Source organism: Hippopotamus amphibius, chromosome 2 (genome assembly GCF_030028045.1).
Source record: "Hippopotamus amphibius kiboko isolate mHipAmp2 chromosome 2, mHipAmp2.hap2, whole genome shotgun sequence".
Taxonomy (NCBI): domain Eukaryota; kingdom Metazoa; phylum Chordata; class Mammalia; order Artiodactyla; family Hippopotamidae; genus Hippopotamus; species Hippopotamus amphibius.
Window position 1 is genome coordinate 163093091 of NC_080187.1, and position 21958 is coordinate 163115048.

At 40.3% G+C, this 21958-nt stretch overlaps 1 protein-coding gene across 3 annotated transcripts in view; it reads right to left on the minus strand.

Annotated features, from left to right (window-relative positions):
• The window catches only part of NPAS3 (neuronal PAS domain protein 3), an 854881-nt gene that overhangs the window by 105360 nt on the left and 727563 nt on the right, over window positions 1-21958 (minus strand). For all 3 annotated transcript variants that reach the window (XM_057725005.1, XM_057725007.1, XM_057725006.1), the window contains one exon: window positions 17832-18006. In XM_057725005.1, the coding sequence (XP_057580988.1) occupies window positions 17832-18006 (175 nt within the window). The remainder of the gene's footprint in view (window positions 1-17831; window positions 18007-21958) is intronic.

The window sequence follows — 21958 nt, forward strand, 5'->3', positions numbered from 1 at the left end:
TTTTGTTGTCAAATTCACTTTCTGAGTAAATGGAAAGACTAACACCTATCATTTCTTAGATAATGTTTTAATATCCTGCATTGAATAAAACTTTCTTTTAACCAGGTTTCAGTGGTAGCACAGAACCCCACAAGGGGCAGGGGGGCTGCAGATGGCTGCCTTACTCCAAGTGTTCAAGCTTGACTGACCCATTTCATCAGCACTGTCAGAGCCTCGCACTGATACATGTTGACAACATTTAATCTTAAAAAATTGAAAGAAATGAATTAATATGCAAATTTCATCAGCTTTGTAATAAAAATGTCCTTGAAAAAAAACAGTTGAACATGACCCCCGAGGAATTGTGTGAATTATCCCAGCTCAATTCTTTAAGTTAGTCAGAGGTACGCAGGTCCGCAAGGAAATCAGTGCAGATTTGACTTGGAAATAATTATGATGAACAAAACACAAGCAGGTTGAATAAATGTAACAACTTGGGAAAAAGTCTTAGTCCTGTTTGTTATTCACTTTGAATTAACAGGATTAGATTTGGTTTTTGAAAATAAAGGAACACCACTGTGTAATTTTAACACCTACGTAATGTGAGAAACAGTATTTTTTTAACTATCAATTTTAGTGCATATTAAAAATCACATGTGACAAGAGTCAGGTCTTTTTTGTGGGGGCAGGGGGACATAACAGAGTGCAGCTTTTTGGCAAAAGAGAGAATTGTAAGGAACTCTTGTATTTAGACCATGGTTTGTATAGGATTTCTGACTCGATCCTTTTGACAGAAATGTATGGTCAACTAACTTCTAATACAACTAAGATTAACTGATTTTTTTGCTGATACGGAAGTGACCAGTTCTTTCACTGAACTCACCAAATGGATGGGACCTTATAAACACAGTCTCTAGATGTGAGTCTGACTTACAATGATCACATGGGCTTGTGGAAGCTCCATGTTAAACTGCAAACTCAATCCAGGAGGAAAGTCATCTAGGTAGGCTTGCAACTACAGCCTCTGGGTCTAGATTCAACTCTAGGAAGTGGTAATGAGGGTGGGTCATAACAACTGAGTACTTCTAAGTAAAAGTTTAAGGGTTTCAATGTCCCTAAAAAAGATACAAATGTTAACAAAGGCACATCAACATTAAACAAAACCAAACCAAAAAATTGACATAATAGCTTACCAGAAGTCAAAATGAATGAATGAATGGCTCTAGGATAGATTTCATTTCCTTTCCCCAAGTAAATTCTCATTAAGTTAAATAGATGTGTAAATATTAAGGGAAGACACATGGTTTTCACTTCAACCTTTGCATCTTGGTGCCACAGGCTGAAACTGTCTTCCCCCCTCTCCTCCCCACAATGAGTCACCCAAGCTCTGGGGTCTGAAAGGAATTCACTTTGCCATCGGTTCAGTCCTTACTCTGGGCACTCCTGATTTTGCCAAGGTGAAGTCTATACAAATGAAACTAAAGCTCTTTTAAAGACATTTGTGTGCTTTAATCTTTGTTTAAAAAAAAAAAAATCACACCCAAAACCGACAGTCTCACATAAAGACCCCACATAAGGGTTGTAAACAACCTGAAAAACGGCACATAGTCTTTGACAGGCTCTGACATCCTGTAACTTTCCTGATTTCATATATTCTTGGAAGACCCAGGCACTATAATACAGACTTTGCCCAACCAAATTAATCTCGTCTGTAAGCTTTTGTGGTTCTTGACAAAAGGCTTTTAAGTTTCTCCTTTCTTTCTTAATCTACCATCAGTAAAATCCTACTTTTCCAGTGCCCTTTGCACCTGCTTGCATAAAATGAAAAACCCAACAGTTTAATTATGCACCCTTCTATCTGTTGGGAAGTGATATAAAGTTGCAGATAGAAAAAAGAATAAAAACCTCTTTTGGTATCCAAAATTAATATATGTCAAGCTCAGGGTAAATCGTAATCTTTTTGAAACATTTCTCTAAAATAGATGTTCTTTTATCATCTGGCACATCAAGACCCGGTAGAGGGAGGGAACAAAAGAAAAAAAAAAAAAGGAGGCATTTGGTTAACATGCTACAGAACAGTACTCTCTTTTCCACCTCACTTCAGGCTGTTCTTGAAAGATCTGAACAGTTGTATAATAATGAAAAATGGGCAATACTTGTGGGGCATTGCCTGCGTTCACATACCTCCGCCCACGCATTCATCATTCTGCAGGTATTGTCAGGGAAAGTTTAATTGCATAAACACTCTGTAACTGTCCTGTCATATTTCTTGTCAGTCTGGATTCCCTCTCCAGGCTCACTATCTCACAAAACTATAATTGAATTGCTACCAAATCACAAGAGTCCCCCCCCCAAATAAAATCTTTATGAATAGAATTTGTTTCCTATCAGCAGATTTGACAAATTGTGGCGGAGGAAGGGCCTTGGTGATAATTTTTGAGTTTATTCTCAATCTGGCTATTTGCTGAATGCTCTTATCTATTTTTAAAAAATTTTAAAGCCCCAGTGTGTGTGTTTGGGGGGGATGTGGGGAGCATCCAATGACCCGGAGGGGCTCTGTGGTAATAATTCTGCAGGACCCAAGGAAGCCAATGGACAAACGAGAGATTATCTTTGCTCTCCTGTAAAAGGGTGCCATTGGTAAATGCAAGACATTCGAATTAATTCAGAATTAAATTGGGAGTCTGTCAAAGCTGAGATTTCACCACACTATGTGAATTCTTAGTTATGAGGTATTAAGTACCCAATTTAGTGGAGTGTTTATTCCATTAAACTTGCACTTCGTTTCTCCTTGCACCAAATCTTTCAGTGATCATTACTCATGTATAAGCTCTGAGCGGCCAGATTCTTTGACAGATTTCTAGGACCATAAACAAATGAAAATTAATCAAAGGCATGACATGCAATTTACTACATATGTGATCATGAAATTTTAATGCATTTACAACCTTGTCAAAGTATTAATAATTTCCAAAAACAAAACAGAATGTATCTGATGTGGAATGAGGATTCTCTCTGGTCTAGTCTTTGTTTCGTTTTATACTCTTGTAAACCATCTCACAAAGTGAACTCTCAGCAAAGGCCCGGATACCAGCCATTCTCTTTTATAATTGCATTGGTGGTATGGGCATGAGATATGGCTCTTGGTGAATAACTCTTAAATGGGACTGGGCTTCACCTCGATTGACAACTGTCTGATTGTTTATGTTTTTTAAATGCGCTTATCAAAACCATGTAGGATTGATGGGTATTTTTAGATGAAGTTATGTTTTTGCAACAGACTTAATTTAGGACTAAGGTTAAAGCTTAGGATAAATGAGTGCATTAGATGATTAAAGAACATTTGTCTTGTGGGACATTTAAGTCATTTATTTATGACACTTAAAAACAAGCTAGGAAAGAACGTCAAGGGTTTAACGAATCAGTTTTATACAAATGGTAAACTAAAACTAATGACTTTTTTAATGGGAACTCCAAGACATGCCAGTTTACTAAATATCCAGAGGCAGAATCAAATGTGCAGTGGAGTAAACATGATGAAAAAATATCAGAATTAAAACAAAGTCTCAATGCTATGTATGTGTGTGTGTGTATGTATACCCATGTGTACCTTTTTCCAAAGGTTTTCTTTTTTATTGTAATTGCTCCTTTATTTGAGGAACTAGGTCTTCTGTCTCTTTTAAATAGTAGAAGGTTTTCTGATGGTATAGGAATTTGGACTACTGTACTGCCTCTGTACTGGGTATGATAAAATACCTTGTCAGGGGCGACTGGATGGCTCGGGGGATTGGTAATGGGATATATAGAGCCTTTCACCCATAGGTCATTGGCTTGAATTTTGTCCAGGTTGGGCGTGACTAAAAGTCATTAACATCTCATGACTGCTTGGTGGCCTATGTGAGATGCGTTTCTTTATTTATTTAAGTCCATATATAGGACCTCTGGCTAGGGCATCTGGGCATCTCTCTTGCTTTTACAGGAGCATTCCACCAGATCTACACTCATTTCCGTCCTCATGATTTGTGATGAACGGAAGCCCTCCTACACAAAATAAATTGATTCATTTAAAGTTCAAACCAACAGCTGGGTACTTCCACCCCATTCTCCAGCACAGACCACAGGGTGCACGATAGTAAAAGGAGCTGTAGGTTGTAGAGACCTAACATCCCATTCGGCATCACTTAGTCTCCTGTGAGGCATAATTCATGCTGTGGCTGTGGCCACACTGCAATGGCCCAGCTAGATAAGAAGGGGAGATATCAAAAGACAAATATCATACGATATTGCTTATATGTGGAATCTGAACAAATGGTACAACTGAACTTATCTACAAAACAGAAATAGAGCCACAGATGCAGAAAACAAACTTGTGGTTACCAAGGGGGAAAGGGGCAGGGAGAGGGATAAATTGGGAGACTGGGATTGACATATACACACTACTATATATAAAATAGACAACTAATAAGAACCCCCTGCATCGCACAGGGAGCTCTACACAATACTCTGTAATGACCCATATGGGAAAAGAATCTAATAAAGAGTGGATATATATATGTATAACTGATGCACTTTGCTGTACAGCAGAAACTAGCACAACAGTGTAAATCAACTATACTCCAATAAAAATTAATTTAAAAAAGCGAAGATATCAGTCAGACACATCATATATGTTGTGTAGCAGCTAAATCTTTGGGTCATGAGCAGAACACATTTTAATGGGCCAGGCTGGAAGGTGTAAACCCTTGGAGACCAACACTGAGGTCTAGTCCAAAGCAGGCCTGGGTAGCCTCCAAGCTCGTCTTAGAAAAGGGAACGTCAGCAGGCCTATCTCGGTGTTCAGAATTCAAAATAGTGGGATGGACCTCTGAGAATAAGAATAATGCACCTCTATTATGCTTTAAGAAAACTGAGTATCCAAAAAAAAAAAAAAAAAAGTGAATCTGCAAAACAGAATCTGTGCACTAGAGAGGTTGGAAGAAGATAAATTATATATTTCCAAGAGTTTCCCCTTAAATGGACCTTTTCCAAAGGACTCCATTTCAGGTGTGCAAGTGTATTTTCAGAAGCACACCTGTGGGTACTGTGATTCATGTAGAATCTGGGCTCTTTAAGAGAGAGAATGGGAACATGGTGACAGAGAAGCCCGCATTCAAGCCTTTCAGGTTGGCACAAGAGCCAGTTTTGTCACCTAAGCCCCGGGCAGACTTTATGTAAGGAATAACTTTAGCGATAAGAGAATGCGTAGCTCAGCAGAGTGAACAGTAATGACAACACTCACTGAACAGTTACGATGCGCCATGCTATTGTGCTAAGTATTTGAGACGTATTGATGACACCGTAGGGAATGTATGTTAATTCATAGGGAGTTAAAACCAACAGGTGATTTTTCCTACCCCATTCTCCAAACTATACTACAGGGCCAAAATTTTACGATGGGAAACTGAGGCACATGTAAGTTACTTAACCTGATCAAGGTCAAATTTCTAATAAGTGACAGAGCCAGGAGGACCCTGTGCACTTACATATTTGCAACGGCTACAGAAATGTATAAGGAGAATGTCCCACCATTCGGGTCAGGGCTGTCATCTTCATATGTCATCAATTCTCAGTCATTCAAGTAACCTGCAAGTTAAATAGACTGCAGATTTTTAAAATCTATAATGTGAGCAGTGCAACTGGATGAAATTGATACAAATTAGAGAAAACAACCTAGGAACTGATTACCACCGCCACACTGTGTCTCCTGTCCCACCACCCTAACATTCTTGTTCTCGTATCCCGTCATTCTTGTTTCTGTCACCAGTGGTAACTGGTTAGGTTTATCACTTGGGGGAGGGGAGCAATGAACAGAACTCTGGGCAGACATGATCATACCCTTACACCAAAATCTATTAGTGTATTGCTTTGGTGGGTGGGAAATCAGAGACTTTTGTGCTATGCTTAGTAAATGAAGAATAGGGAAGACAGGGTGAAAGAGGGATGTGACACCTGCCAATCAAAGCCCAGGGCTGCTCTAAAAACTGTAAAACGTGGAGCTGACAGGTCTTGTCTTACAACTTTTCAGTTAATTACTAGATTCATTTAGGGGGTCATCTTTAGGAAAGCTTGAAGTGTACCCAGAGGAATGAGGAGAGACATTTGGGAGAGCGCCTAGAGAAACTGGATAATTTAAGCTCTGAGCTGAGTGGCCAGACTGTGATCCTGCCTGCCCTGGAAGAAGAGACTGGCACGGGTGGGAAGGAGTGGCTTCCAGTAGCAGAAACAAGATGGAGAGCTTCATTACCTGTTTCTTGAGCGTTAGTAGGAGTTTCTCTCTAAAAAAAAAGTTTCCCATAGTCAAATAAATTGGGAAGGGCTAGTTCAAACAGAATACATAGACTCACTGATCTTTCAAAATCTTCACTAAGTTAATGTTCATTGTTAATTGTCAATGAGAAGATGTGCATTGAAGCTTTTTCCTCTGCTCTTTAACTAGGGGGTTCTTTTCATGAAGAGCATCTCACAGGGCAGTTATGATAGAGAATGCATTTTGGAAGTACTGGCTTAGAATCTGTGTCAGCTCTGCATTTTAGAAGCAGAGGAGGCCCAACTGGTCCATAACAATCTGATGTAAAGGTTCATGTCTTGTTTACGAAGTGGAGACCTCTTTCAACTGAAATCCTTTTGACCAGGCGGTTTATGTGAATACATGTTCTGTGAGAATAAGGACCTTTTTAGTAACTACCATATCTCAGGTTCTAGGATAGAGCTTGTCCCATGTGCATGCAATAAATAATGACTGAATGAGTGAAGAAATGAGTGAGTGAATGTTTTCCATACCTAGATGATTGGATTTTTGTTATTTTTACACTTTTATGTGACTTCTGTAAAAATATTTCCCTAAATGTTGGTCACATTAAATTCACTTATATATTATCAATTAAATCAATTTCTATCTCATTTTGATTAACAGTAATTTGGGGTCAACAGATAATTTTAATTCTCCTCCAATGTCAACCAAGAGATGGCCGAGTAGAGTTTTAATTCTTTATGTCACCAATTTCACCACTGCTCTTACCAATGTTTTTATTTGGAGAGGACACCCCCTGACAAATGAGAGGCACTGACCAGCAGACACATGTTACTGAAGGCACATGATATACTTTAGTAAACCATGAAGAGAAACAGCTTTGAACCCTAAGGAAATTTGCATCTTAATATTTCATGATAAATGGCATATGTAATTTTATAATTTTTGAATATTTCCAGATTTTATTACCAATTGATAAAAAAAATGAGAGTGGACAGATGGTGTCATCAATCTTAATCATGTGAAAGCTTGAGATAATTTCTAGAGTATTAACCAGTAGCTCCTGGCTAAAGACTGACCACAAGGTATATTTCTACCTTTTTCTATTATCTTAGTTCCAAATCATCATTTCTTCCTTTGCAATAATTCTTCTCAAGGTCTACTCACTCACTTCTGGATTAAAGAAATGGCCTCCTGAATGGTTTCCTCTGTTTCCAGCCTGCTCTGTTCCACACATCCTTCATATTCTTGCAAGAATAAAGGATCAGGGAATAAGTCCAGTGAACACAAGTTACCAGTAAACAGGAATCAGCATAACATCAGGAAGACTGTTCTAACAGTCAGAGCTGCCTAGGAAGGATAGAGAGTGTCCCCAGCTGGTGGTCTCAGGTAGGGGTTAGACAGCTATTTTAGGTAGTTATTGAGAAGCAGCTTGGTGGAATGGTTGAGAAGAGAAACTCTGGTGTCATGCTGCTTGCGTTCAAAGCCTAGGCTCCCCAGCTACTAACTATATGATTTTTCCAAATTAAAAAAATTTTTTTTTTCAGTTCCTTCATCTGTAAAATGGGAAAAATAATGGTAGCTTCTTCATAGTATTTTGTGAGGAGTGAATGAGGTAATGCAGATAATGGGCTTAGCAGAGTGTTTGACACTTGGCAACCATTCAATGAATATTGGTAGCTATGCTGTATAGGGATTCAGAAGGAGGCCATAGGCAGTTGTATATATAATATGACCCTCAAGGAAGGAGCTTTCCAGATTCAAATTTTATTTTTGTATTTATAAGTGTTAAAATAATGTTTTCATTAGGTCACTGTTCTGTTGAATGAGTTACACTCAGAACTACTTATCACACCAATCCCAGATGTTTTTCCCTGGTACTTCAGCCACTCCAAGACCTGACTCCATCCCGGATAAGCATGCACCTTTGTCTCACGGAGGAAGGCAGGGCTCCTTTCTGCCTCCTAAATGCAGTGTCCTCAATCCCACTTTGCTGCTTGAAATGAGTCTCCCAGAAGGTCATCTCTGTCTCTTTGCTCTTAGGTTGGTTTTCATGCAGGTCAACCCTCTTCATCAAAGTCACCCACAATCATTTAGTCTCTCCCTGATTTCTTCTACCACTTGCCAAGTGTATGTCTCAGTTGAGGACAGTAGCAGCGTTATGCTTTTTTTTCTGGTTGCTGACTGTGTATAAATATTCCACTGATGATGACCAGTTTCCTAAAGGCAGGTGTCACATCTCCTACCTCCTGTGTTCTCTATAAGCACCTAACGAAGTGCTCAAAACAAAACACGTGGCCTGAGTTCCAGTCTCAGGGCCACAGTCTACCCTGGTGTGGGGGCAAGCCATTTCCTGTCTCTAATTTTGGTTTAGGGACATTTTCAGAAATAAATTACTTAAAACATGCTTACTCATGTAATTGGAACATATAGGTAAAACGTAATAAAAGTTATTTATTAATATCATCATTAACGTCATTAGAATATTTGCAGCAAGTTTTACCTTGAGTAGAAAAAGCTAAAGGAGTCAGTTCAGTTTTCCAAAGCCAGCATTTCCTGAATTTTGTTAGTGAGATTGGCACAGTATAAGTGGAAGGGGGGCAGTTTGGGGGTACCTCCCATTCAGAACACTCCTACTGAGCCAGAAAGATCAGTCTAGAGGAGCTCATATACCTGTGAACCTATCATGCAGCAGGCATTTTTAAAGGCTAATTAAACAAACAAACAAAAACCCAAAAATCCCTTGACAATATGCATCAAAGTCCCTGACAGTCATGGTCTGTGTATGTCTGGGCATGTCAAAGCAACTTGCTTCCAAGGAAGCAGTGTTCCTGGGCTGTTAATTTCAGGGTTGAAGTTTCAAACCTGAGATAGTTCTGCCAAGACCGCTAACAGCAGTGGCTTATAATGCAATGCTACCCTGTCACACACCACCGTACCCTGACTGTCATGATCACACTCCTGCATTGTATTAACGATCTGCCCCCTTCACGTGATGATCAGCTCCTGGAAGGCAGGGAACTTCCTCTTATTTCTTCAGTGCTTCGTCTAATGTCTGACACATAACAGACATGCAATCGATGGTCATCGAATAGTCTACATGATCCTGTGTCAGGTGTGTCCACGGCTTGAAAGAAAATTCACTCTAGTTAACAGCAACTAGAGAAAAGACACAAGCTCTTCCTCTCTCAAGCTAGTTTTGTTAACCAACAGGTGGGTTGATGTTTCCCATGGGTTCCAAGAAACCACGATTGCATCTCATCAGCAGGTACCTTCATCAGCAGGTACCTTCAGGAGGATATCATGATGAACCCTATTGGTCTTCTTGCTCTTCTTCCATCTCATGCCTGCCTTGGGAGACTGGTTCTGCAAGGAAGAGCCTGGAGAAGCTGCAGAGAGCCTAGCCCCGCACTGGCCAAGGCAGAGCAGAGACCAAACACACAGAGAGAATTCTGGCTGTGTTCCTCCGCTGAGGAGACATGCAGCTAATGGGGACCAAGAGACCCAGGGCTGAGTTTTGCCTATAACTGATTCAGATGCTGCTGTCCATTGTGGTATAAGGAGTTTCAATGCAGGGATGAAGGAAGAGGAAAGGATTAGATGGAGGATTTTAGTCCTCAGTAGGAGACTATACTTAAAAACAAAAGATGTTTTAGCCCAATGAAATATGTGCAGAAAGGCGTTGCTCTCTGGACCTCAGAAGCCCCTCAGAGAAAATTCCTCTGGTTCTATACTTATCAGGGTCCTAACTCCTTTCTCCATCTAGTTCCTAGGCTTCCCACCTATGTAACCCTAATATGGTACCCTTTCCTCTATTCTTGGCTACTAAACGAACCTGTGTGGCTTGGAGCAAGCCACTCAGAATTTCCATCACTTTCCCCCATCTGTGAAATAAGAATAACATACTGACTTGCCACAGAGGAGTAGGGTGTGAATTAACTCCTGTAATTAGTGGTTTCTGGGCTCTGCATACACCAAGCAGCATATGAATACCAACCATCGTCACCGTGGCCTGAGTAGGCTTTGCTTCGGAAGCTATACTTGGGAATAACTGCTTGGCAAAGAGCTGACAACTGGAAGTTGCAAGCTTTACACAGAAGCAATATTTCCAGTATTTTCCCCAAGCAATCATGAGCAAATTGCTCACTAGGGGTGGAAATGGTTTCCAGCCAGTTCTACCTCTTCTGATCTGTGCACCCTGCAAAGCTCAGTCAATGCCAGGTAACTGATCCTCCAGAAGTCTGCTGTTTAGTGCAGATGAGTTCAGAATGGGATCATTTGGACAGGGATGAAATTTCTGTGCAGTGGTATGTATTAAAAGCAAATAAACTGTGCTCTGTTCGAGGCAAGACTTCTAGAAATAGAGGCTTTAATTTGTTAATATCCAGTGACAAAGACAGCTACATTTTTTTTTCAATGGGGAAGAACAGGTCATCTATTAACAAGTTGTCTCGGGTTTCATTTCAGAAGCTCTGAAATGTACCCCTTATCACCATAAGGAAAGGAAGGTCAAAATTATGACCTAGCAAGCTATATAAAACAACTGTTAAAAATAATGGGTTTAAAAAATTGATTTTTCTGAAACTTCAATAGAAGGTTTAGGGAAAAAAAACTATATATAAACTGAGTGAACCTATTGTGTATTTTGATAAGAGGCCTATGCTCCTATTACTGAACAAACCATTTGCAACCTCGTAAATACCATTATATTAATTTAGATGAAAGTTGTGCTTTTTTGAGTTGCTGCCACAGTGATCTAAATTTTGGAAGAGAAAGTTAGTTTCAGAATGGCATACAGAACTAGGCTGACATTCAGCATCTTCTCTGGAAACAAAAGAGAGGCTGCCCTTCTGTAGCTAAGTGAGTCACCAACATGGATATCGCACAGGCCAGGGTGTCAAGCCCCCAAGGATGTCATGTGCTGCAGCTGTGCATTCTGAGAGCTAGCCTGGAAGGGATGCTGGGCCAGCACAGCCTGGTGGGAAGGAGGGATTTTCCCTTATTTTCTTTAGCTTCCATAGGCAAGATCCTAGCAGTACATACAAAGTTGCTTTGCAAATGTTCTCATCACATACAGACAAGCACACAGAAGTGTGAGCAAGCACAAATTAAGATTTTAAGTGTTCCTAGGCCTTGTGTACCAGAAGAAAGCACTGGAGAAATGTATTCCCTTCTGTGGCCATTGTTTTGCTTAGCTGGGGATAAAGGAGACATTTAAGAAAAGCCTACTTTCTGCAGGAAAAAAATGGTACTGTATCAATGTAGCTTTTTTGAGGCAAAAGAAGCATTGTGAGCTTGGCAAGGCAGTTCCTGTAACAGTACTGGCTTGATTGTGCAATGTATACATCCTCTTCATTCAAGAGTGGCAAAAGATAGTTTCTATTTCACTTCCAAATAACGATGGCACAGCTAAGGGAAATACATCATTTTGCATATATAACTTTTGGACAAAAGCTGAGTTTATGCATGAAGGATGATCTCTTTGGGTTATGAAAAGAATACCTTTTGTTAGGCTGCTTTCTGACAATTAGATGCTACTCATACATGTGCACATGGGTTCTAACAGGAGTTAGGCTAGTTTCCAGTGATCGTGAACTTGTCTGGATCTTTGCTACAGCGACAGTAGAGATGCGTTTCATATTCAATCCATCAGAGATAACCGTGGTGCATTATCTGATGGATTTATCTTTGCTTATATTGTATGAATATGGAAAGGAATTAAATGTGTGTTTACAGTTTGATAAACATTCAACATAAATTATACATTTTAATTTCATTTATTGGGGACTATGGAAAGCAGAAATTTCATTGCATACAAACTGCCATTCAGATTGAAGGATTAGCAGTTTCCTGGAAAGGTAGACTAATTGTAAGAACAGAACTCATTTCTATCTCAAGTGAGGCCCTGCATGGTTTGTATTCAGAGTTTTATAAAGGCGAAAGGAGAGGACAGCTCATCCTTATGACTCTTCAGTTCGTATTTTACACTTCCTGTGGGTTCAACACTGTCATCATGAATAAATCTAGTGCTAATAAACCTCCTATCATTTGACAACTTGAATATTGTAGTTACCACACACATTATCAAGCTCTATTTACATCTAAAAGAACTTGGCCTGATCTTTCAGCATTAGCATGCGAAGCGGTCTCCATGATATTATCTTACCATATAATGACTCCAAAAATCTCACAGAGATGAACGGTGATAACGTAATTCCAGAAAGTTGCCACTCTATATGTAGAAATATATTGGCAATAAAAACCAGTCACTGTGTGCCTTTCCCCAGTAGGGGATCTCTCACTTTTCTTTGATTTTTAAAGGCTTCAGATCAATAACTGGAGTGACATTATTAACAGCTCCCTCAGCACCTTGGCCAGCGCTAATATTAAATCCATTACACCTTCTGTTTGACATTTGCAGTACAGCAGAAAGTGCTGTAGATACAGTCACATTGTCTGGGGACTGCGATTGGATGTGGGGTTAGTAGGATGGCTTCCCTTGCCTGACTTCTAAATTCAGTTCATTGATAGGAAATTTAAACCAACACCAAAATAAATAAATAAATAAATAAATAAATAAATAAATAAATAAATAAATAAAAGCAGAGAACCTCCCCCTCCCACCCAACCCCATACTAGATGGTAAATGATTTATCCATAAAAGTACAATTATACCTCGTATCTAAGTGCTTTGGAAATAAAATATTGATCTGATCCTCAGATAAATTTTTACATTCTTTATTGTGATTCCTAAACATTTGTTCCTTTAATTATACCATGTGTTATGAAAATCGTCTAAGGAATGCGGAGGAATCGAGTTCCCGTAGAATGGGGAGCTGAACAAATTTACCAGAGCGCATGGGCATGAGGAGAAAAATGCAGATTATTTCTATTCAGCAAGCACTCAACTGCTTCAGTTTTGCTTGCCTCTAAAATATTCAGGGCATGGAGTAGGCACGAGAGCATAAAGATCATACCACTACAATAACTATCTTAACCTCCTATAACAGGCTAGATCTGCTGAAAGTGTAGACAAAACATAGTAACCTCTACTTTAGACAACCAATGGTTAACCACGTTGCTGTAGTTACTCTTACTCGTCACCAAAAGTACTGTCTCCTATATTTTGCTAAATCGTCTAAACCCCGGTGCAGTACTGATTTCTCCCTCTGTGAGCTCGCACCCATTCAACAAGCAGCAAGAAGCTCTGGTCCTGGCCAAATTCCCTCCAAAACAGGACACGGGTGGGTTACTCCTGACAGTGGCCCCACGGCTGGGAGCTGATTGTTAGCTAGAGGGAAACAAACCACTGGAGACAGAAAGGAAATTCTATGTTAAAGCGAGAAACCGGACAGGGAAAGTGGCCTGTGAGGTTAAGTGAAAAAGCAGGCTACCAGAAGCATGTATGTTATGGTTTTATTTTAGTTAAACAGAAAATCCCACTGCATAACTATATATGTGTACATATTTACAGAAACAACATCTAGAAGGATGTCTAGTGTATAAGAGCAGAGGTGATTTGGGGTGGGGTACGTTGGCTTTTATTTTTTGTTTCCTGCATTCTCTGAACTTTTCACAATGGGCATGAATTAGAATTTTATAATTGGAAAATATCAAGCTGTTTTAATAAGGAGGAGGAGGGAGTAAAACACAACAATTTGATGACCTAATCCAAGGAATAGAACACTTTGCTTTCAAAACAGGGAGATTTTTCAAGTACCTCCAGGATTTCTTGAAAGAGCTGCTTTTTTGTTTCTTAAGCATATAAAAGATGCAGCCCTGAAATTTATGTTTTTAAAAAAGGACAGCACTCATAATCCCAAGATTATAGACCCATTCAGACTGATGGAAAAGATACAAGTAGAGCTACAAAAACAAATTGAGCCACCCAAACGTCATGTTCCAGAGGTTCTGTGTCCCCCATCTTGCAGGAACCCACAGGAGCAGAGACAAGGCCGCGGACAGCACAGAGCAATCGCTTCCAAAATGCTTGGATCAAGCCCTAAAGAGGCACTCTGGAACTTTATAACTTTTTAAAGTAGGCGACCCACTTATTTTTCTTATGCCTGCCTTAAAATTTCTCTAAAAGAAATATTTATTAAACTATTAAAGAATGTACACACATATAAAATATTTATTGGGGTTTGCTGTCCAGTCAACAGATTTTTTTTTTTTTCCTCTCATTATCTTGAGACTAGTTCAAGACAAGACAATCATAGGGCCGGCAGTTCGAAGAAATAGAATTCCTATTACAGCACAGGATCACTGCCTCTTAGGCTGCTTTAGTCACTTATTTCCTTTCATTATAATGCCAAATGTTATTTAGATTTCAGTCACTTAGTAATGCTACACTGAACACATCAGGGCTCCTGAAAAATTCCATACCTACTAGTCCCTTCATTTTCATAATCACCACATATTGATATCTGTTTTCCAACCAAATTACACTACTATTTAAGCAAGAATCGGTGTTTTATCAGAGTTTAAAAGATTATGATGTAGTGAACAACAGTCTTCAAAAATGTTCCTTCATGTTATTAAGAATTAGAAAATCTTGTTAAAATTATTTCAGCTTTTAAGAAACATAAGCAGCTTTGGGATGTAGTGCCTGACATGAACTTTTAAAGTAATTCCCCTGGAGCAATGATCTGCATTAGTGAAGATATTTAGTTAAAGGTAGCATCCTACACTGCCTTTCAGTATTTGAGCAGTCAATCTAATTGCCTTTTTAAGCCAAAGATTGCAAATAACCAACACTACAGAATTTTAAGGCAAAGGCAGTTTAACAGTCTCTAATGGTGAGAAATACACTCTCCAGCAAGGAAGAGGCACTCCTTAATGCAATTGTTGCTAATCTAAGGAGCCCAAGGTGTTGAGGAATGTGCAAAGCAGGGTTTTCCATTTTAAGAGTTAGGATGGCTCAAGGAAGGCCAGGAAGACAGGGAAAAGAAAACAGAGTAAATTTTTGATCACACTTCAAGGATAAATGACAGAGTCATATTAAAGCAGGTATGTTATTTTTCTGATAGCTAGAATTAAAGGATGCTAAGTGAGAACTGAGCACATCCTGGTGCTTCACAGAAGGCACGGGATTTATCAGAGTTGTTATATTTAATCTTAAACTGGTTTGATTTGACTCTAGTTTAGGATATCCTAGCAGAACTGGTTTATAGGCTGTGGATTTTTTTTTCTCTTCCAAGAGACAAGTCACCCTTAGCATGTGTTTGGGGAGACATCAAGTTCCAAATGAATCAACAGTGGGATCTGGCTGCCAAGAGGATCTACTTCAATCTTGGGCTGCAAAACAGGAGTACAGTAGCCTAAACCAAGAAAGGTGACAGTCCCTCTGCTTTGTACTAGTCGCAATACATCTAGAGGCTGCGCTCAGCTCTCAGAACCCTATTTTTAGTGGGTCACTAACAAATGGAAGCACAGCCAGGTGAGGGTGGCTAGGATGGTGAGGGTCTTAGCAACATGCCATTGAATACTGGTTGTGGAACGAGGGCAGTCTGACTGGAAAAGGAGAAGGGAGGAGGGAGGAAGAATTTGGTGAACCTGACTTCATATATTTGAAAGGTTGTGGTGGGGAGGAAGGAGTAAATCTGAAATGTAGTACCAGAGAGCAGACCTTGAATCAGTGGGGGAGAAGTTGCAGCAGAGTAGCTTCTGGCTTCATGTTAGGAATAACTTTCTATCAGAGCTGCTCACCAATGGAGTGGGAAGCCTTGTGTGTTCCTTAGCAATGAGTTCCAGCAGTGACTAGAAGGGAATTGCTGGTTTTGCTGTAAAGGATGGTTGCATAAGTTGGAGGTTGGGTCAGAGGATTGCTGAAGAGTCTTCTTAACTTGAAGGTTTGTGATTCAGGGAAACAAAGTCTACTTTTCCAAGGTCTTAGTTCACACTAAGGTTTATAAACGTGATTTCTTATGCACTGAGTGTTTAAGAGTCATGAATAACCTTGGTTTCCCAGTCCAACTCCAGAATGAAGGAGTGAAAAACCATTTTCATGTGCTGCTTCTCAAATAGGCCCAGATATGAACATTCTAATGACTAAAAAGCAGGTCCAATGATCTCACTGACGTGTCCATTCAGTGAAGTCAGTGAGCTATGGTATAAGGATATGTGACTCCCCCCGACCTCCTGGAACAAAATTATTTTCACCTTTAAATGGTAAAAAGTAGTCTTAAATACTCTTCTCTCATATATGGACACCACCCCCACCCCACCCCCAACCACGCTATGAAACAATGTCCTAGAAGCTGCAGTTAACTTAAATGGGGAAAATATTTCAGAAAAGGCAAATATGTTTTTTCCCTTCTGTGTGAGCAAACATGCTGTGATTATTTCTAAGCAGATCAGATTATTTTCTTGGAAGTAGGTGGAGTTATTTTAATGTTAATCTTAAGACAGGTTTTTTTTTTTTTTCCATTTCTCTTTCACAAAATGCTTTTGTGTTGAGAACCTGTTTTAAAACAACATATCAAGTAAAGTACAAACATCTTTAGAGGGCAAAAATAATTTCCCAAGTAAGCAAATAAAACTTTGCACTTCAAATCAGGCCTTGATTCATTAAAAATCTTAAACTTCTCATGAGAAAAATTAACATTTAAACCACTGCTGCTTGGCCAAGCACTCCACCACACAAGAATATGAAATATCTCCTCTAAAAAAGTACAAAAAGGACAAAACCACAAATGTGGAACTTCAATTAATTTAAAGCCCCAATCAGCAAAGAATAAATCCTTCGCAGATCTAATTACCAGCGCTCTCGGAAGACCCAGGCCGACCAGCCAATCTTCCCCGTGTTTGAACAGCTTGATGAACTAGGGGACTGATGGATATCAAGTCATTTTGTTTAATTTATAAATGGATTTTCCCCTAATACTTAAATTATCATCAGTACAACACAATGAAAATGGGAACATTCTGAATGCAAAGTCTATAAGAGTTCTGGAAGGAATCCCAATGAGGAATGTCACCTCTGTTCATTCCTCTATACAATTGATCTAATTAAATACTGAGGGTGGAAAGGCAGTTTAAAATGTAGCCATTTCTGTTTTCTTTTTAGCCTTAATTTATCTGTTCACATCTTTCAAGTACCTTCTGATGCTTAAAAAAAAAAAAAAGGCAAGAAAAAAAGAAACCAAGATTTCTGCAAACCCCTAATACTTTTAATTCTCCATAAGCTAATATTCAAAAAGTCTCTGCCATCGATTTTGCTGAATAATAAATAAAAACATTACATTTAGCCGCGGTAACAATGAAAGGCAGAGGGCTTTCCAAATCTGAACCTTTTCCCTCCATTAATCTGAAAGCAAAACTAAAGGAAGTAGTACCTTCTGTATGTATTGTTCACCTGAAATTAGATCTCTGGATTATACTTATTGAAATGTCTTCTTATTTTCAAATCTCTTCCTTACTTAATTACTGCACAGGACAGAAGGCTGCATGGAATTGTTAAATACCATTAGACCTATTTATAGTCTCTTCACACGGGCAACTTGAGTGCAATCATTGGCAAAGGTCCTGCCCACCAACCCACATGTTGGGATGCAAGTCCCACCTGGCTCTGGGGTCTCTGACTGGGAGGAGGACGATGCTGAGCTGGCTCCATCTTCGGCCGCACCCTGCGAGAGGAGGCCCCGCCCAGGCGGGAGCTTCATGCCCAGCTGCTCTGCCATCTCCACGTGGTCCCCGGGGTGGACATAGTCAAAGACGCTGCTGCCTGTCAGCTCCACCTGGGGGGAGGAGAAAGAAGAGTGGGAAAGAAAGTGGTCACAGGTTTTTCACTTTCAAATTCAGCCCCACTGCAATTCAGCTTCTGAGCGGAAAAGGAGATCTATGAAGCCTCCAGAAACAATCCTGGTCCTAAGTCTTTATCCTCACACGCTAAAGAATTCTTGAAATTGAAAGAGAAAGGTTTTTTTTTCCGCATGTATTTATTTAGCAGTTGTTTAGCCCAGTTTTTTCTCATACACTGTTGTTTGCATAAAGCCAAAACATTCCGTGAAATGTGGATGAGTCTGCCTGAGTTCAGCTGTTTTATCCACGCATCATCAAATACTTGCATGTTTGGTGTCAACCGGATGATTGACTGAATTCTACAGTTTTCTTATTGAGAAGTTTGAGCTTTGTATAGAAACAGCCAGAGATAGCGGATGAGAATTTTCCTTAAAATACACAGATTTCCAGGATGCGTATTTATACGTATCAGCTTATTTCTATGTAAATTTCCATGGAAGAAATGCTGCTTACAAATATATGCAAAGGCATAATGGTTTCGTTAAATATTACTCATTAGCTCTGTAATCACATGGAGAATTTTCCATGCAAAAGAGGTCAGCTGGGGTCTGAAGCAGCCATTTTTTTTCTGCTGCTATCAGCTTGTTTTGCCTTCAATCTAATAAAGTACATGGTACAAATCTCCTTGAGGGCTTTAAAAAAATGTTTTATTTTGTATAGTCTTTGCATTAGGCTGACTCTAAAGGTAGAGAATGAATATCAAATATCAGGAGAGGGCCAGCCTGGAATGGAAGCACTGCCTTTTGTAATGCTGTCAGCGTGGCCCCCCGTCTGGGGCAGAACGGGGCAGAAGTCGCTGGTAAGGACTGGCCTTACCTCTGTACTCCTCTGATGCTATAACTCTTACCTCCTTCCAAGAATAGCAATAATGGTCCTAAAATAATGTAGTTGGGTTATAGGTACTGTGACAGGGAGAGATGTGTTAGCAACAGTACAAGAAAAAGCTCTTTCCCAGGTCACTAATGGCTTTCCCATTCCTCTGGAGTTTAATGGTCTCAGGCCAGCTGTGATGGCCACAGAAACTGCCAGAAGTTCAGACGGTCACACGTTTCTTGGTGGATATTTACCTAGAACCCCTTCCTACCTTACCTGCCTTTCCTGTGTAACTGGCAGCATCCCTCCAAATTCCACCCAAGTGCCTGCACTCTTTTTTCCTGCCAAGCAGGAAGGCCGGTGGTGGGCACAACTGCCACAGTGAGTGCAGTACTCAGAGCAATTCTTATCCCCAGGACTCCAAGTCCCGCTAATACGATCACAACGACTCCCGGACGCCACTGGATTAAAATCTTACCAGGTGACACATCTTCAACATCTATCAATTAACAGAGGTAGAGCCAGAGAAATGGGAGGCTAAATTCAGTGTGGTTAATAGCTATTCCTGAAAAAGGCTCGCATAACTTTTACCCCAAATGAGGTACTTTCTCTGTTATTAAATTACACTCTCCTGTATTACCCGACTCCTGACTGTCATTTTCCAGTACCTATTTCCTCCATTTGATACTGTTACAGAGCGTAAATCAGGATTCATAAGCGGTGGGTTGCTACCCTCTGGGAGGGAGGGATTACACGGAAATAATCCCTTTAATGTGCGTCTTGCCTCTAAGCATTTCACACAGCAATAAATGGGTAAACCGACTTTGAGCAATTAAGAAATTAAATGAAACTAATAAAATGTGTGTTTTAATATTTCTTGATGGTTATTTTATTTGGGGATTAGTGAGTATGAGGAAGTCGCTCTCATTTTGCATGGAGTCCAAAGGCAGCACTTTAATAACTATTTCTGTCACTTTTCTCAAACTCCAAGTCTCTCTTTAATACTGCAATGTGCCTTTTGGCACAGACCACAGATTGTGATAAGATGACAACACAGGTGGGAGATATAATAGGTTTTTTAGGGGTGTTGGGTCTTGAATATTCATGGCAGCCAGTCATATGGTGGGGAGGCGCAGGCCGCAGTCTCCACCGCCTGAGTTCCTTAGGCAGGCAGCCACCTCCCTTCCACAAAACGACGGCCTGAGTATGGTGCATCCAGAGCAAGACTGAGCCACGGTGGGCCACGTCACTTATGACACAGAAAGCACTTTCTCCTTCAGTCTCATGAGGACTGTGGCATGGTCCGACTCTCAATGCCAGCCTCTCCATCCTACATCAGGCTTTGGGGTATCTTGGTGGAGGAATTTGACCCTGTCACAGCCTTCCTATGTGTACTATAATAGAGGTCACACCGTGCAGGGGAAAGCACAAAGTAGCTGGAGTTATAGACTGACTTGGAGATCAGAATCTTTTCCCCTCTGCTGTGTGACCCTGGACAATTCATTTAACCTCTCTGAGCGTCAGTTTCCTATTCTGCAAGTGGCAGTACTGCTGCTCGGCAGGACTCTGCGGGGTGAGGGGGGCACCACTCACACTGTGTTCTACCTGGATGGCACCCCTAGAGTGCCACACTTTGGAACGGTGTAACGCAGTGGCCTGAGCGCTTGCTTTACGTGCCTCACAGCCTAATTCTGAAAATCCAATGAAACCATGCAGAGGAAATGGCCGTGAGAAATAAGCACTACTAAATGCCTGCTGCTGGCGCTGCTGTTCGGAGGATAAGAATGGATGACAGGCACGCACACTCCTGTGTCACTCTGGGGAGGAATCAGGGTCCGTGTGGTCACTTTGGAACATCTCCATCAGCGGGGGGTGCAGCAGAAATGACGCACGCTCTGAACCTCGACCACAGCAATAACAGTATTAGCAGCTGCCTACCACCATGTATACATACTTTTCATACTTTCTTTGATTAATCCTCATAACAATCTTTTGAACTGGTATGATGATCCTGATTTTACAGAAGAAGGATCTGAGTAGAGAAAAGGCCAGTATTTGGTTAAAGTCTGCTTGACTCAACCTACCACTTCTCTGGTAGCACCTCTGCAGTCAGGGAGGCTGAGCAGGGACATCTGAGCTCCTCTGTCCTGTGGCTTCACTTTTATTCAGGAGAGAACATTGGGCACCATGGAGGGAGGAGGCTGAGGGCAGGCAGCCTGGCAATCCCCCGGGCTAAGGATGCTTTGCCATTGGACTCTTGGGCCAAAAGAAGGCACGAAAGCAAGTGTACTGAACTGAAACAGATGTGGGGGTAGACGGAAGTCTCCTTATATGTAGGCCTTTCATCAACACCATTACATTTCTCTATCACTTTCAACATTTCTCACAGTGTTTTCACTTCACTTAATTAGATTTTAGAGCTGGAAGGGACCTAAAAAAACATCCATTAACACCCCCCTTATTTAATAGGTGAAAATGTCACAGTTCTGAGAAGTTAAAATGCTTGTTCAAGTTTACCCAGGTGTTTAGCGGTAGAAGCAGGGCTGTAAGCCCTACTGACCAGCTCTCTTTTTTCACTAAACCCTTGTGTGATTTGCTTCTGTCTCCTGTGAAGACTGCCTAAGTAAGATGGGCTTGGAACTCACCTGCCACTAAATTCTGTGCCTCAAGATAGACTGAAGAAACTAAGACTAAGGATTTTTTACTTGATGAGCAGACATTTCATGTGAGCTTGAAGCAGAAAAAATAAATAGAGCTTCACTTCTAGATTACTATAGTTAATTAGGTACCCTCGAATCTCTAGTTACCAACTCTTCAAAATTTTTGCCCACTGAGAACTAAGACTAGTGTGTTGTACACAGTAGGTCTATCACAAATGTTTGCTGAATGAATAACAGATGGATACTTAGGTCTAAAAAAATTGCTTATCTGTGCTTGATTTGGACAAGTTTAGGATGGTTCTTTTTATTATTTCTGGTATTAGTATAACATTATTTAATACTCTAAAATGAGTTACAATATAGCACCATAATATACTCATTCCCAGTAAGTATTTGCCATTTGCATTGATACCTA